This window comes from Acinonyx jubatus, chromosome D3 (genome assembly GCF_027475565.1).
Source record: "Acinonyx jubatus isolate Ajub_Pintada_27869175 chromosome D3, VMU_Ajub_asm_v1.0, whole genome shotgun sequence".
Lineage (NCBI taxonomy): Eukaryota > Metazoa > Chordata > Mammalia > Carnivora > Felidae > Acinonyx > Acinonyx jubatus.
In genome coordinates, this window is record NC_069392.1 from 5,967,313 (window position 1) to 5,993,725 (window position 26,413).

The window sequence follows — 26,413 nt, forward strand, 5'->3', positions numbered from 1 at the left end:
GTGGGGTCAAGCCCCGCGTCAGACTCTGTGCTGACAGCTCAGAGCCTGGAGCCTGCTTACATTCTGTGTCTCCCTCTCTCTCTGCCCCTCCCCTGCTCACGCTCTGTCTCTGTCTCTCTCTCAAAACTAAATTTAAAAAAACATTCGAAAACAATACAAAACTTAGATTCTTCGGACATTCGGTTAAAATAGTAACAAGGAAAAAACCCAATTCTACACTCTATGAAAACATCATGCTATGATCTGATCTGTTTTCGATTCTTCCAATGTTTGCAGGAACTACCAACGGGCGAAATTGCTTTAATAAACCATTTCTGGGAGGGGAGGTCGACTCACCTCGTAGCCGGCTGTGAAGGCGGCCAGCCTGGAGAGAGACTGCTTCCCTGAGCCTCCGACCCCCACAAGCAGGGTGTGGCCGCGGTCCATTCGGATGATGCGGTGCACGCGGGTTAGGTGTTCCAGGGCATCGTCAAAGAGAACCAGGTTCATCTTGGTGTTGCTTTCGTTATACTCCTCAAGAATTTCCTGAATTAAAAAAAAAAAAAGGATCACTGGATTCTGAGAGAGAGACTTTCCTTTTGTCCGGGAGAAATTAAGAAACGGAGGAGAGATTCTTTCCACCCCCCCCCCCCAATAATCTATAGTGGTTGAAATAATTAAATTGTTTGGGTTTATGGGACTAAATCTGGTATTGGCAATTAAGGCTTCTATGGGCTGGTTTGTGATCGGCCAGCAGTGAGCCAAAGCTGATTACAAGGCTCAGTTCATGAATTAAAACGAAAATGGATAGCAGAGAGCTGAGTGGTTCCCAAACCTGGCTGTGCACTGGAACCCTGGGACCCTCCCTGGGCTGGATGAATGGAAACCCAGAGGGGTGAACCCTGGGGTCTGTGTATTTAACACATTCCTCAGGTCATCCCCACGTACCATTGGACATGGCAATCACCGGATAAGACACAAGCTCTCATTCTGAACCCCGAGACACAGGCATGGGTATTCTTCCCAGTGCTGGGCTCCGCTGAGAAGCACTCCCAGGAAAAGTGAGCCTGTGGAGAAGGTAAGCCCCATCCACACCTGAAACAAAGCCTTGGCTGCCTCGTAATCCTGGATATCTTCATAAATGCGTGTTTCCTCTTCCTGCAGGGCCGTCCGGAAGTCTCCAAACAGGATGGGATCCCTCATCACCACCTCCATATCATCGTTAAAATGTTCCATAACCAGGTTGCCTATGTGGTCTTGTACCTTTTGACAGAAGACCGCTTAAGGACTCAAACTCGACAACATATATGTGCTAAAACTTGTCAGAAAAAGAACATATGCTAAGATTCTCTGAAGTACTTTGCATTCGATTCTTTTCTCTGTTCAAGGTACTCCATAATCCACCCTCCTCTATCCATCAACTTCTGTTGTTAGTGTATTTTTCTCCAATTGGTGAACTATATTTAAAAAACTACTTGGGGGGGGGGTGGGTATGCTTGTTTACTTCACTCAGAGAAGAATTTTGTAGTTAGAGTTTTGAATTTGCTGGTATAGTTTGATGTACTGACCAGCTGCTTGTCTGTTTCATTGATTAATCGGTCGTGGAAGATCCTCAGACACTCGTTTCTCCAGACTCTCACCATCTGGGTCACCGTCTGGAACCTACATGATGGAAGGAGCAAAATCAGTCGTGAAGCCATCTAGAGAGAGAGGGGCTAAATGCTATTTTCAGATGGATACACAGGGTGTGGAAAAGGACAACATTTCTATAGTCCTTTCTCCCCCCCTGGTCTCACGTTAATGAAATTTTAATGGAAGCTAACAAATTAAGTGTAAAGACCATAAAATCATCATCTATAATTTATCCTCCCGTAGGGAAGAAAAAGAACGCTATCCGTAAATGACATAAGTGACATAAAATGACTACCTGACACGGCTTCTACTTGCTGGAATATAAGAATTTAAAATCAGCATCAAGGCCACTGGCAGCTTCGTATTTTAAGAACCAGCTCCATCCGGCCCCAGTTCGAGAACTTTCTCTGGTTGCTGGCAAAGAGCCCTTACTCCCCCCTTCAATCCCTGAAGCTGCCTTCCCCTGGTCTTCCTCAAGGGTACCTGAGAACACGTTTGGGTATGTGGAAAGTCCTCAACTAACTCACTTTTCAATTTTTTGTGGACTCAACGTGAATCCACAAAAGTGGACTCTGCTTGCAGACCTACATAAAGCACACGTTAACGTAAAGACAGAAGTCTAGCTTTGATGAGAAAAGTTTTATACCCAGATTTAATCCTTTCCGTCCCTTGTACTTACTTCTCCATTTTGTGGGTCTTTCACAAAATGTAAGTAGCAACTGCAAACAATTCAGGTGCATTAGCAAAAGGCAACTCTAGAAAGAATACACAGTCAGTCGAGCATTGCCACCAAGGGCTTAAATATCACGTGTCTACGCATCTGTCTTTCACGGCTCCCCTGTCTTCAAGTCAAGGGCTTACAAGTCATCTGGCCTTAACCAAGCCCTTAACCCTTTTCTTCATTTAACAAACAAAAAGACACTGGGGGATTAACTGATACATTGATTCATCCATTTCATTGACAAGTCCTCTGCCTTAAACGAAAATCCACCATCATACCCATGGGCCACATGGGTATGGAGAGAAGACAAACTCACCGCCCCGGATCAGTGAGGAGAAGACCATTAAAAATTCTTGAGAGGTCCCGAAGATTAAAGATGTAATGGAACTTGGATGGTGTGGGAGGCAGGTCCTGCACAATGGTTTTGTAAAGCGCCAACATGCAAAAGGTCAGCTTGTCACTCACAGCCATGATGCTTTCATGAAACACCTAAAAATTGAAAAAACACCCCAAGTGTCTATCGATGGATGAATGGATAAGCCAATGTGGTCTATCCATACCACGAATGGCACGTCATTTGGCCACATCGAGGAGTGAAGCACTGATATGTGCCACCACACGGATGCACCTTGACAACATGATGCCAGATGAAAGCCTCCAGTCACAAAAGACCACATGGTGTACGAGTCCCTTTATACGAAAGAGGCAAATCCAGAGAGACAGAAGGCATATTAGCAATTGCCAGGGGCTGAAGGATGGGATAGTGGGACTACCTTTGGGTGATGAAAATATTCTGGAATAAGGTGGTGGTAATGATGGTACAACATTGTGAATGTACTCAATGCCAGTAAACTGTACTTTAAAGTGGTTAAAACAACGAGTCCTACACTATGTGAATTTTATCATAATTTTTAAAGAGGAGATTAAGAGGGGCGCCTGGGTGGCTCAGTCGGTTGGGCGGCCAACTTCGGCTCAGGTCATGATCTCGCGGTCTGTGAGTTCAAGCCCCGCGTTGGGCTCTGTGCTGACAGCTCAGAGCCCGGAGCCTGTTTCAGATTCTGTGTCTCGCTCTCTCTGACCTTCCCCCATTCATGCTCTGTCTCTGTCTCAAAAATGAATAAACGTTAAAAAAAATTAAAAAAAAAAGAGGAGATAAGAAAAAAACTGAAAAAGCCAGAGAAACTCACCATCTGATTTGCTCTGTTTCCCTAGATTTTCTCATTAACTGACAAGTCGACATGATGTGAAACCAAAGCCCACACCAGCCCTCCGTTGGAGTCTGACTGGACTAGGGCAGACCTCACGGTTTTGGAAGCGAATGGCTTAAGGTAAGGCACGAAACACCAGGTGCTCACAGTCCCTGGTGATCACACCTGGCCACTCCACACCTTTACCTTTCCTGCCCCTGAAGACTGTGTGCAAACCTCACTTTAGGAGGGAAATGCCGGGAGCAGAAGGTCATCATTTAAATGCATGGGTTCCATTTGTGGGATGGCCAAGTTAAATCGACATAAGAAGAGCGGTAACTAGTATCTAATGAGCATCTGCTATGTTCTAGACGCCGTACCGCACATTTTAGGTGCATTCTCGGTGAGGTGGCTGCCACCGTCATCCCCATTCCAGATGAGAACTGGGTCCAGGAGAGCTCAACGAACTTGCCCAAGGAGCAGCATGGGGCCTGACTCCGGGTCCTGGTCCCCTAGTTAATTCACTGCTGCGGCTCAATGTGACCCATGTAACTCAGGGCCACATCATGACCTCCATGGACCCAAGGCACTTTTGCCTTCTGGGCCCCTTCCTCCATAAAAATATGTTACTTTATCTTTTATGACTGCACTGATATAAAGATGCATATAATCCAGACTGGATATTTTTTCTTCCAGTTTTGAAAGGAAACATTTTTGTGTGCCCCTAAAAGTACCGTGGGCCTTGTGCCTGCTGTGTCTAATGCCCAAGAGGACCATGCAAACACTCTACCCAACAGAAGGCCCTCTAGTGCAGACTAATTAAATTTTTTTAATGCTTATTTATTTTTTAGAGAAAGAGACAGAGTGATGGCAGGGAAGGGGCAGAGAGAGAGAGGGAGGCACAGAATCCGAAGCAGGCTCCAGGCTCCGAGCTGTCAGCATAGAGCCCGACACGGGGCTCGAACCCATGAACCGTGAGATCATGACCTGAGCCGAAGTCAGACGTTTAACCAACTGAGCCACCCAAGCGCCCCTAGACTGCTAATTAAAATCAAGTTACCGAGGTATGGCCTTTCAGAATGGAGGAATAAATTAAATGCAAAGACTCCTCTGAAGGAAACGGTACATTGAAGACATTGAACAGCGAAATAAATCTCGGATCAACTTCATTGCGGCCTCCTCCAGCTTTTCCCATCGCAGAAATAAAGCCAAGGTCCCGAATGCTTTTGCAGTTTAGCTCCTTCCCACGGTCATACAGGTAGCCTTTTTCCAACAGCAGTTTCAGCAAGGCAATCGGCTGCTGTGTGCCATATTCATCCACCTTGATTTAGTGTTTAAAGAAAGGAGATAACAGTAGTATCGTAAAGCAGAACTCAGGGATGCCTCTGCTAACCATCTAAACTAATTCTCATCTCTCCTCTTACTCTCTCAGAGCGCTCTGGTTTTAGTTTCATGGGGCTTCTCGAGGTTTGCAACTACATATTCATTTGTAATTATTATTTTTTTTTATCTGTCTGCCTCACTCAACTGTAAACTCCATGAGGGCAGGGACTACTTATGTTCTGTTCGTCACTGCACAGCACCAGACCCATAGGAGGCGCTCAATAAATACACGTTAATTGGATGGATGCACAGATGGCTGAAAGGGTATGTGGGTGTGTGCATGGATGGGTGGATGGGTGGAAGGAAGGAAGGTGGATGAATGGGTGGATGGACAGATGGATGGGTGGGTCAGTGGGTGGGTGGGTGGGTGGATGGATAGATGGACGGACAGATGGATGGGTGGGTCAGTGGGTGGGTGGGTGGGTGGATGGATAGATGGATGGACAGATGGATGGGTGGGTCAGTGGGTGGGTGGGTGGGTGGATGGATAGATGGACGGACTGGTGGATGGAAGGATGGAAGGAAGATGGAAGGATGGACATATGGATGGGTGAGTGGGTGGAAGGAAGGAAGGTGGATGAATGGGTGGATGGATGGACAGATGGATGGGTGGGTCAGTGGGTGGGTGGATGGATGGATAGATGGACAGACGGATGGGTGGGTCAGTGGGTGGGTGGATGGATGGATAGATGGACGGATGGGCAGATGGAAGGATGGAAGGAAGATGGATGGACGGACAGATGGATGGGTGGGTGGATGGGTGGAAGAAAGGTAGGTGGATGGATGGATAGATGGAAGGAAGGGCAGAAGGAGGAAGGAAGGGCAGAAGGAAGGAAGGAAGGAAGGAAGGAAGGAAGGAAGGAAGGAAGGAAGGAAGGAAGGAAGACTAGGTGGGTGGGTGGGTGAATGGATGGATGGATGGGTGGATGAATCCTGGCTTTGCACACAGTCCATCTAGAGGATAGATTTTCAGACGAAAAAAATGGTTCTGCAGAAATTGCATAAATTTAAATTTTAGTACTAAGAAAACTTCACAACTCTCAGGCTCCGGCCCCAGAAACACACTCCTGCATGCTAAAGTTTCCCTTCCTTGGTAAATCCAGAGGAATCCTTGGGAGGCGTCTGACCTTATGCTTTCCATGTACCTGGGACTGAGAACAACACTATCGTCTGAGCTCTAGCTCATCGAGAAACCACTTACTCGAATACATGCTGTAAAAAGCCTGGAGGCTGCCTGCTGCCTAACTCCTCTAGGAAAGCAATCAGTAAGGAAGAGTCCCGCTGTGTCAGTAGAACTTTCCAGTAACACTGTCTCCAGAGCTGGCTCCCATCGCCAGCACCCTGCGCGCATCATGCAGAACGAAGGCACGCGCTCGCACACTCACGGACTCCACGCGCACACACAGCGACGCGAGCGCAGCACGCGGCCCGGCCCCACCGCTCCCTGCTCCTTAACCTTACGCCACCTTTGGCATATTCACGTCGTCCATGAACACCAGGAGGCGCTTTCCCATGGGCGGGCCGTATGTGTCTTTGGTTCGCTTCTCAACGTTTGCTTCCAAGTTTCTTTGGATATCCAGAGATGTGGTGCGGGAGGAGAAGTTGACTATCAACACAATCTGGAAGAGAGAGAGATCATTCCAGAAGGTGGTCATCTCTTCTCAGTACCAGCGGGAAATGCTGGACCGTGCGCTGCCGTCCATTTTGCAAATTCACCGGCATCTGAACTTTCCCATAACCCAGTGTGTGCCGGTACAGCATTCTTCCCCTTCAGCAGGTTGTGTGAGGCCAAGCATGACCAGTCACCACACGTGGGCCTCTGGCACAATGTCAACTATGGGGTCTTAGCTCTGCAGAGTCTGGCTAAGTGACCTCCAAAAAGAGGTTTAACCTTTAAACAATTTTTTAATATTTATTTATTTAAATGCTTATTTATTTTTGAGAGAGAGAGGGCAAGCAGGGGAGGGGCAGAGAGAGAGAGAGGGAGACACAGAATCTGAAGCAGGCTCCAGGCTCTGAGCTGAGAGCACAGAGCCCGATGTGGGGTTTGAACCTACAAACTACGAGATCATGACCTGAGCCAAAGTCAGATGGACGCCCGACCGACCGAGCCACCCAAGCGCCCCAAAGAGGTTCAACCTTTTAGAACCTCGTTTTTCTCATCTGTAAGACAGTTTTAATAGCATCTGCTTGGACTACTTCATAGGGTAATTTTATCACAGGAGATGAAATCCCCAAAGGCGTTTTCCACGTGACAAAGTAATATTCAACCAGAAGTTACTATCATGCCTGCTATGTCTTAATAAACAGGTCAGAGAGAGCACCTTTGGAATTAATTGCTGAGAGAAAGGCGAGGGGGGCCCCGGGCCCCTGTGTGGAGAGCCTCCCCCATGCACGGGGCACACACAGGACCCCTCACTGTGCTTCTTAGAGCACTTGGTGAGAGTTCATGGGTCAATGGTTCTCGCTCTTAATATGCACCCAAATCACCTGGAGGGCCTGTGCCAAACGGCTCAAAGGGCCCCATCCTCAGAGTTTCTGATTCAAAAGGTCTAGGGTCGTGTATGCGAGTTTTCAGGCAATGCTGCTGGCCTAGGGACCACACTTTGAGAACCACTGCTGCAGACGGCACTGTCCTCAGAGGTGCCGACAGGTGCACGGGAGCCGCGTGCGATGAAGGTCAACGTGCGTCTCCTCATAACGAATGTGCACCGATGTGACTGCCGGGCCGATGAGCACCAGCTGCTGCGTCGTGGGGGGCATTCTGAATGTGGATGCTGTTTGCCTGACCCCACAAACTCTTAGGTCCCTCTGGCTATAAACGTCCCTTCTGTGCCTCCACAATGACATCCTTCAAGCCGAATAAACCCTGTTTCCGTGCACCTGTGACTGGGCTCGACCATTCGCAGGCAGTCTGGCCCTGTCTTGCCCACATCCTTCATGTGATGCCCATCGCGAAGCCTGGCTGACCACTCCCTGGCCTAGAGGGTCACAGGGCTTCCCGGGGAACAAGCCTAAGTAAGGGAGTCAGAAAGAAGAGCCACAGGAAACTCTTCTCCCCTCTGAGGTTCCAGAAGGCCAAAACAGGAATTGGAAAATTAAATGATGAGCAGGTATTAACTAAAACAGAGAAGTGAGTCAGTGAGTGGATTTGGGACAAGTATGTATCAGCTGGATATCCTGAAAAGCACAGGCAGCTTCTTGGAGGAGACAGAATCTTGCCTTGGTTATTAAAAAAAAAAAAAAAAAAAAAAACCGTTAAATAAAAATTGTTTGAAGCCAGGACAGTTGGAATGATGAGCAGGTGGCCCATGTAAGGCAACTCTGGGTATAGAAAGGAGGATTGACAGCCTCCTTCCTTTTTTTTTTTTTTTTTAGTGTTTATTTATTTTTGAGACAGAGGGAGACAGAGTGCGAGCAGGGGAGGGTCAGAGAGAGAGGCAGACACAGAATCTGAAACAGGCTCCAGGCTCCGAGCGGTCAGCACAGAGCCCGACGCGGGGCTCGAACTCACGAACCGTGAGATCTTGACCTGAGCCGAAGTCGGAAGCTCAACCGACTGAGCCACCCAGGCGCCCCTCTTTATTTTTTTTTAAGTGTATTTATTTTGAGAGAGAGAGAGAGAGAGAGAGAGAGCGTGAGAGTGTGAGCAAGGGAGGGACAGAGACAGAGAGAAAATCCCAAGCAGGCTCCACACTGTGAGCGCAGAACCCAAGGAGGGGCTCGAACCCATGAACCGTGACATCAGGACCTGAGCTGAAATCAAGAGCTGGATGCTTAACTGACTGAGCCCCCAGGCGCCCCTGGCACCCCCCTTCCTAATGTCTTAGGACCCTGGCACGTTCTGCAGTGTCATGTTTCACAGGGTTCGTTTCCGAATTTGTCTCCCCCCCACCCAACTGTGAGTCCCTCCAGAACTGACTGCAAGTTCGCTCTTGTCTGTCCCTGTGGCACCCAGCTAGCTCAGTGTCCCCCACATGTCGGACCCTCCCACATTTAACACAGGCCTGGAGGAAAGAAAGGAAAACCTTGAGGTTTTCAAAACCACAGCAAGGTGATGGATAAAGAGACGGCCGGCCTCCAAGATGACCCCCGTCCACCCTCACCCTCCAGGTACTCATTCACCCGCATAGCCCCCTCCCACAGGCCAAGGTGATTCACGGTGGTCTCTGTGTCACCCACAGACCATGGCCGAAGCGAGGGAAGGTGATTTCCTAGGTCACCAAAAGCAGCGTGGCATCCGATTTGCTCCGTCACGGACGTGCACTCTGGCAGAAGCGGGCTGCGATATCAAGAGGTCACTCGGCAGCCCCCGGAGAGGTCCACACAGTGGGGAACTGAGGCCCACCATCTTGGAAGAGGGCCCTCCAGCCCCCCCATCCGGCCTCCAGCCCCGGCCAACCGCTGGACAGCAGTCTCAGGACAGAGCGTGAGCGAGAACCGCCCAGCTAAGCCATGCCCAGATCCCTGACGCGCAGAAATGGTGCGACAGTAAGCGTCTGTTGCCCTGGGCTGCTACGTGCGGGGGCGATTTGTTACCCAGCAGGATACCAACCACGACTTACGTTCATCTCCACGTTCAGATTTTTGAGGAAGTTCTGGGTAGTGGCTGTCTTAGAGGTGCCAGATTCCCCAACCAAAAGAACCGGCTGCTTGATCTTGACCATCTGTTCCAGCATCCAGGTGGTGCGGGTTGTATCCACTGTATGAACTGGGGAACACGATAGGAGGGGGGCATCACAGAAACGTCAAAGGGGAGCATGCGGCAACCTGGAGTTTCACGGAATTCCGAACGTCCCATAAAAAGCGTCGGCAAAACCCCAAGACGTGACCTTGAAAGTGAGTACACGGGTACCGTCTGGAATCTCACTGCCCCAATCGTTATTTTTAATAGCTCTACGGAGGCATCGCTTAAACACCATAAAATTCACCCATTTTAAGGATGTTTTGGTGCATTTGCTACATTTCTACAGCTGTGCGGTCACTGCTACGGTCCAGATGCAGAAGCCCCAAACCGTTCTTCGTGTCCGACTCCGACGTATACTCAGGATGTTAAAAACTCAGTTTCTCCATGGCTTACATCAGTCACACATCTGCAGGGTTTGGTTTCCTGACCAACAACTTCCTCCAAAGACAGAACGAAACCACGAAACCAGGTCTGGCTTGCTCCTGCACTGGTTGCTTTTAGTCCTGACTGGTTCCTGGGGAAATGGGTAGGTCTCATTCCATCGGAACCAAACCCAGACCTTTGTTTCGGGAAGTCATCCTGCCACCACGTTCTCTAAATAGCCAGAGGGGTGCGTTAAAAAATACGCCACAACCCATTAAACGTCCGTGGTGGACGACCTCGCGAGGCAGCCCTTTTCACCACACACTGCCCTGCTCATTCCTCTCGCTTTCTTCCTTCATTCCTTCGCACAGCCGGCCAGCTCTCCAGGCTGCAGGGGGCCCGTGGAGACTTGAGGTGGGGGGGCAGAGCGGACTGTCCTATCCCCACCCCACCGGTCAGGTGACAGCTGAGAACCACAGACGTCTGAAGACGCTCAGAGCCAGCCGCACATAAACAGAATCAGAAACGCCACCCTCTTGGTGAGACCCACGGCTCAATCTTTTCAGTTTCTCCGAACCGACGCTCTGGGTGGGACTCAGGGGGCCACGGAGGCCCCCGGATCTTTTTCACTTCCTCACAGGACAAGAGCCATACACTGAGAACAGGGGTTTGGTTCTCACTCACCCAGGATGTCGATAAATTTCCTCTCGCGGACGTGAACGTATTCAGGAACTAATTTATTCCACGGTATCCATTTCTTCTGCGCAGAATCGAAATGAAAGTCATACATGGTTGGGAGGTGACCTGTGGTACATAATGGTCCATTTCGCTTCAGTCGTAGACACGGAAATACAGAGTCAGCTCCGGGACACGCATAAGACGAACTGATGCCACCCGCCCCCTGGACAGCAACTTAACTGAGTACTTCGAACTTAACGCTCCCGTCCACTGGGCAGGTACACGCTGAGCCCCCTCCCTGGGGACGAGAGAGCTCGGTGGCGGACAACCCTGGAACCTAGGCGTACAGTTGTTGGCGGCCGGGTGGGGGGCGGAATGGAGGCAAGTCAACAGGCAATGTCAACGCGGAGCGCTACGTTCCGCGACAGGGCAAGCGCGGGTGCAGCGGGCGCCCGGGAGGACGTCTGACCAGGAGGGGCAGGGAAGAGGTCGGAGAAGCACCAGGTGCCACAGGGCACGCGGGGCACCTCGAGGCGCCCCGCAGCCCACACTCCTCTGTACCTGAACATCAGGGGTGCTACGCAAATTCAGCTCTAAGAAAGGTTCCTCGTGCACCTGCTCCCAGAGAGACTGCCAGCCGGAGGCCGCAGCAATACCAAATTTTGCAGCCAGCACGGGGAGGAAGCCGTCCCAAAGGAGATGCCATCCGGTCTGAGACCTGAAGCATGAGTCCTGAGCCAAGAGAACTGGGGGCCACTGGGAGGCTGTCAGGGAGAAGAGAGCACGGCGGGGTGGCCGCAGGAACAGAAAGGAGTAAGTGAGGAGTGCACACGGCGGGCAGATGAGGCAATGCTACAAGGGCTGCGGGGCTGTTGCGTGAAGAGCCTGGCAGGCCATTTCAGGGGCCTGTTCTCCACCCTGTCGGTCCTGGGCGTGTGACATTAGTCTCCAGTGCGACCCGTGATCGGGTCTGCCTCTGCAGAGATCAGTACGACTGTAGTGGAAAATGGATCTGGAGGAGGTGAGTGGAGACTGGGAGATCTGTCAGTGAGGCCCCCACCTTACCGAGGGCAGAGCCGACAAGAGAGCTCCCAAGAGATGTGGGGGTGGAGATCGACAGGCTGAAGTGACGGGCTGGGGTGGGGGGAAGAAAGTGTCAGGGTCGCCGATGTGCAAGGTGGACAGACAGGTGATAGAGAGATAATAGGTGGGTAGACGATAGATATAGATGATAGACAGACAGATGGAAGGTAGATAGCCAACAGATACGTGAGTAGATAGATGAATGATAGACAACCCACAGACCGATTTCAGTAGGACAGAGCGAGGGAACGAGGAGAAGGCTCAGGAGGGAAGGAGACTGGCAGGCCGAAGCTGGGAGCGCGCGGCCAGCGCTCCGTGAGGACTTGCAGCACGAAAGGAGGCTGGAAGACCAAACCCCGAGGAGAGGAAGGAGACGGACGAGCGGCCGGCAGGGAAGAGGAGGGACATTTCAAGAGGGCAGGAAGTGGTCAGCCACGTCGGACGCCAGGCAAGGTCGGGATGACGAGGACGCCAAGGCCCGTGGGCTCCGGTGGAGACAGCAGCAGACACGCTCACCGGAAGCACTTCCAGGGGAGCCGGGATTTGAAAGGGGGGCGGGTGGCTGTTGGCCGAGACGCAAGTGGGATGAGAAGACGGAGCTCGAAGCCAACCTTTCGAGGACTCGTGGCTTTCACAGGAAAGAGGTGGAGAGACATCTCTAGAAGGGCGTAGAAGGTTTCCCCTGAGCAGGTCCAAGAGCAGCTGGGAGGGAGTTGGTAGGAGGGAAACAGAAGGGACGGCTCAGGAGGGGCCCAGCAAGGAAGCCGGCACCTGAGCAGGAGGGTGGAGAGCACAGGGCTCCCCATTAGGAAGCCCTGGGACCACTTTACTTTGCCGTTTACAAAGAACGCCCCAGGTAATGATGATAGGGTACAGCTTAGAAAGATGGTGACCAAGTCATGTTCAAATATCATGAAGAACTGGACAAAGATGAGATGCCGGTGGCTCCGTTGGCTGAGCGTCCAACTTTGGCTCAGGTCATGATCTCCCGGTTGGTGGGTTCGAGCCCCGTGTTGGACTCTGTTGAAAGCTCAGAGCCTGGAGCCCGCTTCGGTTTCTGTGTCCCCCCCTCTCGCTCTGCCCCTCCCCCACTCACAGTCTGTCTTCTGTCTCTCTCTCTCTCTCTCTCAAAAATAAATAAACGCTAAAAAAAATTTTTTTGAAGAACTAGACAAAGATGGACCGTAGCGTTACACAGAGTTCCTGAAAAAGGCAGGTTTTCATCACACGTCGCTCTTGGAGGATGCACCTTCTTCGCCCGCAACCTAAAAACCTTAATACGAAGATCTCCTAAGAAGGGCCTACGGATCCACCCTTGATCACCTCCTGTGAAAATACTCGGGAATACAGCAGATGAAAATTAGAGAGGTGGTCTTAAAAAAACAGAGAAATTCAAAGGAGAAGAAACTCGAAGTCACGCAAAGTGTGAAAATTTCCAAAAACTTAAACAGCAAAGGAAGCGAGCGCCTAACTAAACCCAGGGTGCAAGGGTGGGAGTGCTGGGGTGGGGAGGAGTTTAGACTCAACAAGACAAGCCAGTGCGGCTTCTGCTCTAGCAGCTCACACGCTGGGACTCCCGAGGGTACCCCGGGGGGGTCTGACCATTGCACGTGTGTCTACAGAAGCCAACGAGCTGGGAAACCCGTACGGGCATACGTATGGAAAAGCAAGGTCACCTCCTCCAAAACCGTCCCCCCAAAGCGCTGTGAGTAGGAAAACAGGCTACGCCCAGATCTTACCTGGCAGCTCCCCGGGGCCGGCCCATTCCCCTTCCGTATCAACGGAAGGCAAAGAAGCAAGGCGTTTAATGCACTCGTCAAATTTAATCCTTCCATCCTCGAGCAGAGCAGCTCCCAGAGAACAGTACAGAGCCTCTAAGAAATAGCACTCCAGAAGGTCTGGTTCCTCTATTTCTCCCTCGAGTAGTGCATCCAACATCTTGGTTAACTGGGTTACCTAGTGCCCAGGCAAATCCCGGATCAGCCCATTCATTCCACTCCCCCACCCCAGGGTCAGTTCTGGTCATAAACCTCGGGATCCCAGGTGCCAGCGCGGTGGGAACCTATGACCCACCCTATCGGTTCCGTCAGATGGAGCCTGGCACCTTGTCCTGCACAGGGTCGCCAAAGAAAGCAACCTGGGACGTTACAGTTTACCCCTCTGGCATCTCTGCTTCCCTTGGCCTGTGGGTCCACCTTTAGGGAAGCATCTCTCTTTGCTGACAGGGATATTTTCTCACCATATTTAGGTCTGTCTGCGGAACGACGGTCTTCAGCTTCTCGCCTCGTCTTCCATCCACTGTCCCTTCCACAATCACATCGATGAGGTAGGGCACATACTTCTCAAAGAGACTCTCTAAATTGCTTTGCTCTGCCTAGAAAAGAGCAGAATTGCAATGCATTTTCGAGGGCTCCTTTATTTAAGGGGAAGTTAGTGGAAAGCTGATCTTGGCGAAAGAGGGATGAGAAAGGTCTTCTGATGAAGGGTAGATTTGGCAGGTGAGTAAACCCCGATAACAGCGCCTTCCGTTTGTGGAGAGATTTGTCCTTCACGGCGCACTTTCATCGCAAAGCACTTCGTTTCGCTGCCATAGCACCTACCCCGCCACCTGGGACGGAGGGAGGATAACGGGTCCCATTTGACAGAAATGGGGCTGCTTATCTTCAAGTTCAAGTGGGGCGGCCACAGTCATCTTGCAACGAGTGCAAAGCAGTGGAAGCCCCTCTCCCTATCAAGGCGCTGAGGACCACCAGGGATCGCAGGGGCCCTGACACAGCTCTCTGTCCCTTACGACGGTGCCTCCAATGGCGCTATCATGCTTCCCTCGTCTTCTCTTCTCTGGGATAATTACGTCCTGGTTTCCAATTCACCATCAGCCTAGCAGCCCTTCCAGCGACCCACCCGAACCACCTGTGTCCTTTGAGAACGCAGTCATGGTGTCCTGGGTGTGTGGTCAAGGCACCACCTTCACATGACTGCCACACCTATCCCTATGCTTTTCAATGAAGCCTTTTGTCACCATACACATTTTAGCAGCCATGTGACACATGACACGGTTTGAGGCCAACTAAAACAGTCAGAACTCAATTACATGACAAGCTAGGTCCTTCACATTGCATTCATCCAATTCAGCAAAAGCTGGGCCCCTCTAGAGAGAAGTCTCTCAACAGCTGGGCTCGGCTGCAGCAGGAGTTGCCAACTACAACCCACAAGCCAAACCTGGCCTGCCACTTCTTGGTGTAAATAAAATTTCATTGGTACATAGACACGACCATTCATGTACTTTAGCCGCTTTCATACCACGATGGTATAGTTGAGTAGTTGCAAAAGAAACCAGCCGGCCCACAAAGTTTAAAATATTACTTTCAATCAATCCTTTTACAGGAAAAAAAAAATGTCAACCCTTGATCTAGACTACTGAAATCATCACATAGCCCTGGGGCGCTTAGGTGGCTCAGTTGGTTAAGCGTCCGACTTCAGGTCACGATCTCACAGTTTGTGAGTTTGAGCCTCGCATCAGGCTCTGTGCTATCAGCATAGAGCCTGCTTCCGATCCTCTGTCCACCTTTCTCTCTGCCCCTCCCCAGCTTGTCTCTTCCCTCCCTCCCTCCCTCCCTCCCTCTCAAAATAAATAAATAAGCTTAAGAAATGAAAAAAAAAAACCAAAAAAGATTACCTATCCCACCAGCTATGGAATTATCTGGAAATCTAGTAAGTGTGTCTTCCAGATTTCATCCAATTTATTGATGCTCTGACACTGCTTAAGATCACAGGCAGGTCAAGGTCAAGGTCATGGCTTTCACTACAAACATCCCCCTGGATTATGTTTATTCAGCTAGGCACGAATACTAATAACTTTTAAGTTCATCTTAGAAATAATTTTCACCTTGTTTTGTATTTGATTAACCCATCTTTTCCAGTACGGTTGATATTTCAAGTTTTTAGGATCCACATAAACCATTCCACATCGAGACACAGTTGCAGGAGAGGCATACTGTAAATCTCCAACCTAGAGAAATAAAGGAAATCAGTCACGTCTAAAGCTATGAACAGCTGAACGGCATGTTTAAAGGCCTTTGCTTTGGGCAAAGTTTTCACAACTGCATAAAACCCAAGTCATGCCCAGATTAACATAGCTTTCATGAGGCTTCCAACTGAACACTTAGGTTTATCATGGGAAGGTTATACATTTCTGATGTAGCACCTTTTTAACTTTTCTTTTACTATAAATTAATATGAAAATTAATATGCTGTAGAATTTCTAACAAAAATAGAAAACTATAGAGAAGAAAATAAGTTACCCAAAATACCAACACCAAGAAATAAACATTGTTTTGGACTGTTTTCCTTTCAGTATTTTTTTCTTCATTTTTTAAAACATAGTTGAGATTGGGTAGTATAAAACTTAATACATACCCATCTACACCAGCAATATTAACACACCTATCTCTTCATGAGAAAAAAAAAAAGACACCGTTCAGTCAGCCAATAAGGTAAGGAAATACGTATGCATCAGTGAATTTTGCAGGCCAACTTAGGAACAACTTTGACATTAAGCTGAAGTGAAAACAAGTCTCAGGGCCACAGCTACGAAACAGGTTCAGAGGCTATGATAGAAAGTTTGCAAAAACAAATGAAAAGAAAATTAAAGGCAAATAGTGTAAGAGAAAAAAAGAAGGCAACTACAAACTAAGACCAAAAAAAAAGGCTCAAAAAGAAAGTAAACATAATAGCAGTATACTAGTTGGCTCTACTGTAAATATTTCCATATTCATAATAATGCAAATACTTTTTACTGATTTAACTGATGTAGCAATCAGTTTAGTTTAGTATTCTGAGGAGGGGAGTGAGCTAGTGTTGTGAGAGATGAACTCTCGCTTTCATAGCAGTCATAGCGTAGATACTGTGTAAACTTGATACAGGAAGAAACAGCATGCTAAGTGTGTCATGTACAGACAACAGGATAATGATCAGCAGAAACAACCCAAGAGTGAAAAGCAGTTACCTCTGGGATACAGTAAAGAGGAGTAAGAAGAGTAAGGGAAGTATTGAGTTGTCCTCATCATAACAACTCTTCTTGCACTGTTTGGGTTTTCTTTGGTCATCTATATTTATTACCAATTTAATAAACATTTAAATTCTTAACTGCAAGACATATTAAAAATTATTTTTCATCACTACTTGCCTCAAAGAGCAGAGCACAGTGCGCTTGAAGCCGAATGCGCTCACCATTGGCCAATGTCAACAGCCTGTTGTCGTCCATCACAGAATTCATGTTTTCCACCCACAGAGCATCCACATCACCATCAAATAAAATATACCTATGGCAACCCAAGAAAAGTAAGCCAGGCTTTCTTATGGAACTTGGTGTCCCTTCCCCATTCATGACGAATGTCTTTTTCCCAGGGTTCTGTAGCCAGGACCTGACACAGAGCACCCAACTTGGTCCAGAGGTTTGACCCATAAAATCAAAAGGAAAAAAAAACAAACAAACCATAATATCTGTGTGAGTCAGTCACTGCCACTGAAGAATAATGCAACTTCACACAAAAATCTGAATTTCTTGCTTCTCTTGCAACCCGGAAGGCTGAAAACACAGACCTGCGCTCCTGCCTGGGAACAATCTGCTGGAGCTGAGCACCAGCTGTGTGTGTAGACGGATAGGATCACAGTCTCAGTCTTTTCTTAAAACTGAGAATATCAATTGCTATTGGTCACTGGTTTTGACACCAACTTTTCTTATGGTAAGGTTAAGAGCAAAGGAAAGTATTTCATATACCCTATCCGTGTATAATGGGTTGAATGGTGGCTCCCAAAAGATACGTCCATCCAGAACCTGTGACTGTGACCTTATTTGGGGGGAAGAAAAGATTTTTGCAGGTGTTAAGGATCTCAAGATGACAGCATCTTGGATTACCCAGGTGGGCCCTTATCCAAGGACAAGTATCCTTATAGAGAGCAGAGTATCCTAGCAGTTGAGGAGACAGAGATAACACACAGAGAACGGACATGGCATCTGGCACTTTGTGAGCAGGGCCTTCGACATCTGACTCTAAGTCTGTGGGCGTCCATGCATGAAACTACAATACTATACGTTGTCTTTTTTTTTCTTTACCTATAACATTTAGATAATTAATATGAGGCTAACCCAGGCTCTCTCCCATTTACAAAGGTACTCACTTTCGCTCCTTCTTATCCGTCGGCCTGTTGATCTCCCGGAAGATGTTCGACAGCACCCCGTCTGTCCAGTCTCGGGTGGTGGGGTCCAGGATGCCATAGAGCTCTGTGACACTCACGGCTTTGGGGTTTAGGATGTACAACTTTGTCATCAGCCCGAGCCTAAACCCAAGGAGAGAGGCTGCAGCTGTGGTCCAGGTGGACTACACATTAGGAAAACAGTCTGGGCTGCCTAGGTGGGGGTTAGATGTTTGGCATCCAGTCCAAAATTTCAAATGCAACCCACACAAACTCTCCCCTGGGCTTCTCCATTACCGTCAATGGCTTTCACTAAATGCAAGGGAACAGGGTCGCCTGCGTGGCTCAGTCAGTTAAGCGTCCGACTTTGGCTCAGGTCATGATCTCACGATCCGTGGGTTCGAGCCCTGCATCAGCTTCTGTGCCGACAGCTCGGAGCCTGGAGCCTGCTTCACATTCTGTGTCTCCCTCTCTCTCTGCCCCTCCCCCACTCACACTCTGTCTCTCAAAAATAAGTAAACTTAAAAAAAAATTTCTTTAATGCAAGGGAACCATGTTTCACCAAAAATATGGCCCCAGCACAAGCGAGATCTGAACTGAAGGCAGAGCCTTGCCTTTTCAGGGCAATGAGAAGCTAAGTTACGTAGTCGTGCCTGTGACGATTTACGTAAAGTTTTCATAATTCGCATACAAGAGACAACAGTCGTTCAGGACTACGTAACACACCCTTGGACCACTAACGCTCAATCTCTCGTATCTACGGGATGTCTGCTCTGTGCTGCTGACTTTGTACGTCGTGTGAATGGGGCATTTGCCACCATAATGCCTGCAAATTCCTGCAACACGATGGGATGGATTCATCTACAGAAAACCACACCTCGCACAAACAGTTCATAATTAACTACCTAAAAATAACGGTGGCGTGCAAATACACACACGTATGTGACAGTTCTATCAACTACCTAACAATGAATTAATTAAAGAACAAAAGGCAGGAGGGCTATGGCACAACCCACTTGAAACCAGGGAGCCACTGTCCACTGGCCTTCTCATAAGAAACATAAGAAGAATTAAGGAAAAATGGCAGTCACTTACTCACTGATCTTATATAGACTATCTAGAAATGTTCACGTCACAAAGATCGTAAGTCTTGATTTAGATTTTTGCTGGAATATTTGCATGCAGCGAAGTCTTTCTGGGACCTAGTTATTACTTAGGAGGAGAACGAGAGGTGAGAAAACCTGTTTTCAGTACAAGGATGGGCACGACAACTCCAGGTCTTTAGAATATTCTGTATCAGGAGTGTGAGATCCCTTTCCTAACTCCCACTGGGCTGGCAATGGTTAACTCATCTGGGGAGGGGACACTCTGTTTTTGGCCACTCTGATACCATAACAAGGGTTGCATAATGGTGAGCATCCTGCCTTACTTTGAAGGAGCAACCTGAACACCAAGAAAATACAACTTAACCAGTTAATTTTCAAAATATCTTTATAAGGTTGTTTGTGAAATACTTCCCTCACAGATGATCCCGGTCACAGGGTGATGCACACAAGGGTCACTGTTTTGCCTTCTAAAATAGGTGAACTAGGGGCGCCCGAGTGGCTCAGTCAGTTAAGCGTCTGACTTCGGCTCCGGTCATGATCTCACGGTTCGTGGGTTCGAGCCCCACGTCGGGCTCTGTGCTGACCGCTCAGAGCCTGGAGCCCGCTTCGGATTCTGTGTCTCCCTCTCTCTCTGCCCCTAACCCACTTGCATTCTGTCTCTGTCTCTCTCAAAAATAAATAAACATTAAAAAAAAAAAAAAAGGAAAGCTCACTCTCTCTCTTAAAAAAATAAAAACAAAAATAAATAAAAATAGGTGGACTAACTCAGCAATGAAACAAATCGAGCCACTTCGAGTCTAAAGTGGTGTTTAGGACACTGACGTGTTCAGATTTCAGTTTTGAGGACTGTATGTTTCACTCTGTATTGCATGCGATTCTGAAGCTGACTGGGTCATGAAAATAATTGGTGGCCATGAAGCTAAGGTATTAAAAATGTTTCACATTCCTTTCTGACTGGATTACACCCTGGCTTGAAAACGTCTTCCCCGTGGTAGCTGAATGTAGTTTCAAACACGAATGAACTTTTTACTTTCATGATTTAAAAAAGGCAGTGTTTTAAGACAAACCTAACCTCCCAGGAATCGAGAAAGCAAAGTGTAACTAGGTGATACCACCACAACCGGGCAACGAGGCCCCCTCCTCGGGGTCATACTCACTTGGTCTGGGCCTGACACAGGGTGTTAATGACGACGGACTTGCCCCCTCCCGTGGGCCCCACCACCATGGTCGTGTGGCGGGTCAACATGGTCTCGAACATCTGAACCACTTTATCCACCTGTGGGGCAAACGTTGGTAGCTAGGGTAACACAGCTTTTTTCAAAACAGCTTTATTGAGCTATAATTCACTTACCATGCAGTTCACCCATTTCAAGTGTGCGATTCGGTGGGTTTTAGTACGGGCACAATCACGACATTCAATCTTAGAGGGTTTTCATCACACGTTCCCCCACCCCCAAAACTCTGCACCCGTAGTCAACCCTTCTAAGCCCTGCCCCCAGCTGCTGGCGCTGTTCATGTGCTGTCTGTTCCCATGGATCTGCCCGCTCTCCATAAATAAATGGAATGACATAAATGGAATCACACGGTATATGTGGGCCTTTGTGTCTGGCTACTTTCAGCACGTTTCCAGGGTTTATGCACATTATATCGTGGGTCAGGACTTGATTCTCCTTCGTGGCTGAGTAAAATCCCATTGCACGGATAGATCACATTTTGCTTATTCATCTATGGGTGGACATTTGCACGTTTTCATTTTTCCCTTCTTACAGGTAATGCTGCTACAAACATTTGTGTACAAGTTTTTGTGTGGACACATGTCATTTCTCTTGGGGAGATACACAGGTCATATGGTTAAGTCTGTGTGTAACTTCTTGGGGAACCGCTGGGCTGTTTTTCTAATAGCCGCTACACCATTTTACATTCCCACCAGAAAACCCATTGTTTTAAACAACCACATCCAGAGGAAAACCTCAGGGCCAGGAAAGGTGCCAAGAGCTCTCTCATCTGTGGCCAGTACCTGCTGCCCCAGCCCGAGGCCTCTGGGTAGCCTGATGCCCCGAGATAGCCCGACCAGAGGTGGCCACCCTGGTCCTGAAGCTTTAGGCATTTAGACCCTCAGCAGAACACTCTGGCAGTTCATGGCTTAATGATGACATATACAACCTTACAGACTTGAGATGATCAAAATCTTATCGGTAACATTTAATTTAGTTTTCCTTGCATGTGTGACTCGAGAAAAAAAAAAAGATGGGGTGGGGAGAGAACATTAAATGGTTGGACCCCAAAGCAAAATACTTCAGTTATCATATTATGCCAAAAACAATGGGTGGGTGATATGTACATACAGTGGGAAACTATTCTGCCTTAAAAAGGAAGGTGATTCCGACACATGCTATTACACGGATGAGCCGTGAAAACATGCAAAGTGAAAGAAGCCAGTCACAAAAGGACAAATACCTCAGGATTCCACTTACGTGAAGTCCCCAAAGGAGTCAGATTCATAGACGCAGAAGGCTGGGTGCCAGGTAGGTGCCAGGGGCTGGGGAAGCGGAGAGGAGGGGGGAGTCGCTGGTTAACGGGGACAGAGTCTCAGTTTCACACAATGGAAAAGTTCTGAAGATCTGTTTCACGATACGAATATACTTAACACTACTACCCTGGACTAAAACTGGGTAAGATGGAAATTTTTATGGTATGTGTACCTTACCACACTAAAAAAAAAAAAAAAAAAAAAAAAGGCAGGGAAAAATGGTTAAGACAGTAAATGTTATATTATTTATATTTTAATGAAAAAAAACAAACACAAACAATGCAAAGGACCCAGAAGAAGCCCGTGAAGTCATTTCACGCTGCCTTACCTGGACAGGTAAGACAATGTAGCCGTGCTCCTGCTGCACCTGCTCTACGGCGTCATTAAAATCGGGGTAGCGAACACGCGGGCAGTCCAGTCCAGGAAACAGATCGGAAATCAAACCGAGGAAAAGAGGGATGTCCTCAAATACAAACTTGGGCAGATTCATGTCTCGAAGGGCCCTCATCAGCACCACATCCTGGATGGAATGAAACGGACACCTTCAAAGATATTTCTGAAAGACCTGGAGACTGGTCTAGGGATCCTCTTATGAAATATAAAATGCAATTTTCTATAAATTATAAGACACGAAGCATTGTCAGCACAGTCTCCAGAGAAAAACGTGAACCTGTTGCCCACAGAGCAGCACTGACTGAAGTCTGCTTCAGAGTAGGTCCTGTGCTTTCATTGCAAAGCGGAAAAAGACACAAAATTCGTACTCGTGCTTTCTTGAGGCCTGGGTTTATCCCCATCCCTCCACCCCACCATCCTGCAATTATGGATTGATCAGAGGCATCAGAAACTGTGGTGCCGTGGAGACACTGAAATTGACCTACGGTAATAAATCAAATTAGAAACAAAACAAAACAAACCATATAATGGCTAAGAGACCCAACTGAGGCCAGCAACCCAGTGAAGTGACAGCTAAGGCTAAACCTTTCCCATGAGTACCATATAGTAGCCCGTCACCCATCCTGGCGGTTGTCAGGTGCGTGGGAACCGAAGACCCAGAGGACGTGAGTACACGTGGTCCCTACCTCTCTAAGTTCCGAAGAGCCTCTCTTCAGCTCTCCAGCCATTACCAACACCGATTTCAGGGCTCTCAGTCCAAAATCATAGTGGTGTTGCTTGGAGAGCTGTTCCCGGGCCAGCTTGTACAGGACAGTCATCTTTTTGGCCAGCGTCTTTTGTGATCAAAGATAATGACAAAGAAAGAAAGAAAATGACCCGAGAGCAAAGGGACATGATTCTACAAAGAAAACGGACGTACGGGTGCTCAGACGGAACTGCTCTATGAACAAGCAAACCCGACGGAATCCAGATAAAGTCTGTAGCTGAGCTGAAAGCACAGCGCCCGCATCACTTTCCCGGTTCTGACAACCAGCCTTGGGGGTGTCAGGTGTCATCCCTGGGGAAGCTGGGGGAGGGGCACACAGAACTCCCTGCGCTTTGCTTGTCACTTCTTGGGAGTCAAATTATTTGAAAATAAAACTCACAATTTTAAAAAGGGGCAGGAGAAGGGGAGAGAGGGGGAGAGAGAGAGACAGACAGACAGACAGACAGACAGACAGCAAGCAAGCCACACAGAATGCAAACTTGCCAAGCCCCCAGTCCGAAAGCAGAGCCAGGGCGGAGCCTAGGCCGGGCAACCACAAGGCCTCACCTTGGCCCAGAGGAAGCCCTCCGAGAAGAGCATGATCTCACAGATCTGCTGCAGGTCGGGCACGATCACCACCACGGGCCTGAAGAGGGCCTTCACTGACTCGGGCAGCTCCGTGCGGCCAGCGTAGCCGGGATTCATGGTGATGAAGATGCCCATTCTCGAGTCCAGGGAGATCTCCTGCCCTTCAAACTGGAGGGTGACAGGAAAGGAAGGAGGTTACGGCCGGCAGACATCACCTTCAGCTCCCTTCCGTTTCCGGGTGTTAAACGTAGAGCCCTCGTGCTTATGGCCTGAGTGTTCTAGGGGGCAAGCCTTGCCCTCCCCAAACTCTGATCCAAATCAAGGGTCTGCACACTTGAGAAGTGGCAGCTGGGGGGAAGGAGTGCAGCCTGGGGATGGTCCGAGGTGCTGTGTGAGCCCCAATAGGTTACCTAACTTCTGAGTCGGTTTCCCTTTCCGCAAGGTTGTGGCGATTGAGCGAGGCGATCCGTGCTCGAGCACACAGTCTGGCGATCCGTGCTCGAGCACACAGTCTGGCGCCCCACGCAAAGTGGATTTTCATTCAGGTTACCTGTGACTCCCCGAATCCAGCCTCAACTCCGCCCCCCAGGCACCTGGACATCAACCCTTCCCACCTCTTCATCCTCTGGGTGCCTCGGGGACCAACAAACTGCAGGAATCTCAACATTTTGAATTTCTTTAGCCTACAGTTGAGTTTCACCTGCCTCAACTTTTTTTTGCTAAGAGCTTACTATTTTATTTCTTTCGCTGGTCCACCATAGAGACAAAAAATAGGAAATTCTATTTTTATGAGGCACAGGTGGCCTCGGTGACAAGGGGGGCAGCCCAGCAGGTAGCTGATGCTCCCCCTGTCTCGTCCCCCCAGGCTGCACTGAGACCACTCCCACCCATGTCCCAATATCCACAGGAGGCCCAGACCGCCCCCCGGAGATGACGGACGGGTTATTTATTATTCAACCTGAACGCATTGCAGGTTCAATTTCCCTCCCTCACAAGCAGTAAGCCCAGCCCTGGACGATTTCAGAAGAACGAATTAAAACGAAATCCACCCAAAGCCTTTCTGGGAATCCCGAAAATGTTTACCAGTACCTAGTTTACATAACCTCTCGACAATGAGCCACACTGAGGTCCGGGAGGAAAGCAGGCAGGTGGCTAGGGCCAGGGAGGTACCCCCAAGCGAATCCGCACCAGCCTGAGCCACATTTGGGTCCCGAACTTCTGAGGCTCTGTAGGGCCTCAGAGAATATATAGGAGATTTCAGGCACAAAGGAAGGACGGACGATTCCAGGCAGACAGGGACACATACGGTGTGACAAGACATGGTGCGCCTACAGGGCGAGTGTCATGAGGTGACAAGAGTGCAGGGCACACGGGGACACAGGGGCAGGAGGGGCAGCAAAGTACACTGGGATCAGAGAGGCCCTGGTGCAGGGGACTGGTCCGGCCACTCTGGTCCCTTTCGTTACAGAACCCACTTCTGGAGTGTGCGAATTATATAGTTAGATCGTGCTTCTCCAAATTCTCATCCAGCTTCATCAGATGGAATGGATTGTATTTATTTATTTGTTTGTTTGTTTGTTTGTTGTGTTGAGAGAATGTGTGAGTGAGCAGGGGAGGGGAAGACAGAGAGGGAGACACAGAATCTGAAGCAGGCTCCAGCCTCTGAGCTGTCAGCACAGAACCCGACGCGGGGCTCGAACTCACAAACTGTGAGATCATGACCTAAGCCGAGGTTGGATACTTAACCGACCGAGCCACCCAAGGCGCCCCATGGGACATTAATCTTTAAGGCTGCCTTTTTTCTCAAACTTGGGAAGTGACCACGAATGTTTTTCTCCTTTAAAGGGGGTTCTGTACATCACTTATTTGAGAACACTGCCTTGCCCACCGATAGCAACTTTGCATATGTCTGCAATTAGTTCAAAGTTCTTAGAATACCCCAGTCCTTAATTGGCAAAGATGCTGATTATTTTGGAAAACCCAACCATCCCAATTTGAAAGCAGAAGTCTGTCAAATCATCTGTCAGCAGCCTGGTCCGGAAGGGCGACTACCCACCACCTGGTGAGGTTTCAGCCCTGGAGCATGTGGTCCAGGCAGGCCCCGCGCTCAGCCTCACCTGGAACGTGGTCACCTGATGGATCAGAGCGTTTCGGATCGTCTGAATCTGGGACGAGATGACCGACAGCACAGAGGCGTCGATTCGATTAAACTCGTCAAAGCAGCCCCAGGCCCCACACTGGGCGAGGCCAGAGAAAATCTTCCCAATGGCCTAGAATGAAAGAAATGTCAGGACAAGGGCAATTTTTATCTTTCAAACTGCAAGCGATACGTTTGCGGAGACATCGCCTAAATTAAAGCAGACAGTGAACATCAGGTTGGCAGAGAGGCAGCTGGCCAACCACCCCACGAATGGATCTTTCTGGTAACACTTCCGGGACCCTCTCATGGGCCAGCTCCCATTCACAGGATTTTACAAGTTAAGGATTTGCATGGAAAACTCCAGATCTCTGGCCTCTCTTGAAATACTGGAAACTATAGCAACACCGGTCCGCTTTCCCAAGTGGTAACAACCGCAGCTAAACAGTGGCTCCCCCCGCAGCCGAAGCACTGCCTTCTACTTGGCCACAGTCTTCACCACTCCCTATTGTCTCTATCTGCTGCTTTCCTCGTTATCTATGTGGCTCTGGTGGCATCTCTGTTTGCGACACTTGCTCTACAAGCTGCTAACAAAGCCGACACATGTACGTTCTGGGACCGGGGGCGAAAGATTCTCAGCTCTACTCTTCCAGCCGCCTCCATGTGTTTTCACGGAAGAGAATGAGGTGAAAAGCCTTCCTACCATTCCCCGCTTTTAGCTCTCTGCCCAGTAACACAGCACCGGGAGTGACGACAAGGCCTTACCTTATAATCCATGCCTTCACCGCAGTTGGTTACAACACAGAGCAGGCCCAGGGCTTTGGCTAGATCCTTGGTGGTCTCGGTTTTGCCAGTACCTGCTGGGCCAGCAGGGGCCCCTCCCAGATACATGGACAGTGCCTGTTATGAGTGAAATGCAAAACATACCTTGGTCTGATTCTCACAAGGAAACGGGTGTCATTTCCCAAAGCACTGTGATAATCTATGTGGAATATATACATGTGGC

At 48.9% G+C, this 26,413-nt stretch overlaps 1 protein-coding gene across 5 annotated transcripts in view; it reads right to left on the reverse strand.

Annotated features, from left to right (window-relative positions):
• The window catches only part of DNAH10 (dynein axonemal heavy chain 10), a 141,517-nt gene that overhangs the window by 40,112 nt on the left and 74,992 nt on the right, over nucleotides 1–26,413 (reverse strand). For all 5 annotated transcript variants that reach the window (XR_008291630.1, XM_027044238.2, XM_053205976.1 and 2 more), the window contains 19 exons: nucleotides 26,173–26,307; nucleotides 25,388–25,540; nucleotides 23,250–23,438; nucleotides 22,624–22,770; nucleotides 21,873–22,064; nucleotides 20,172–20,290; nucleotides 17,894–18,052; nucleotides 16,899–17,034; nucleotides 15,600–15,722; nucleotides 13,953–14,087; nucleotides 13,453–13,669; nucleotides 10,637–10,756; nucleotides 9,468–9,613; nucleotides 6,369–6,521; nucleotides 4,580–4,840; nucleotides 2,649–2,821; nucleotides 1,548–1,641; nucleotides 1,075–1,242; nucleotides 337–525 (listed from right to left, as the gene is read on the reverse strand). Coding sequence is in view for 4 of the 5 variants with exons in the window: in XM_027044238.2 (XP_026900039.2) it covers nucleotides 337–525; nucleotides 1,075–1,242; nucleotides 1,548–1,641; nucleotides 2,649–2,821; nucleotides 4,580–4,840; nucleotides 6,369–6,521; nucleotides 9,468–9,613; nucleotides 10,637–10,756; nucleotides 13,453–13,669; nucleotides 13,953–14,087; nucleotides 15,600–15,722; nucleotides 16,899–17,034; nucleotides 17,894–18,052; nucleotides 20,172–20,290; nucleotides 21,873–22,064; nucleotides 22,624–22,770; nucleotides 23,250–23,438; nucleotides 25,388–25,540; nucleotides 26,173–26,307 (3,009 nt within the window). In the remaining variant the exon portion in view is untranslated. The remainder of the gene's footprint in view (nucleotides 1–336; nucleotides 526–1,074; nucleotides 1,243–1,547; nucleotides 1,642–2,648; nucleotides 2,822–4,579; nucleotides 4,841–6,368; nucleotides 6,522–9,467; nucleotides 9,614–10,636; nucleotides 10,757–13,452; nucleotides 13,670–13,952; nucleotides 14,088–15,599; nucleotides 15,723–16,898; nucleotides 17,035–17,893; nucleotides 18,053–20,171; nucleotides 20,291–21,872; nucleotides 22,065–22,623; nucleotides 22,771–23,249; nucleotides 23,439–25,387; nucleotides 25,541–26,172; nucleotides 26,308–26,413) is intronic.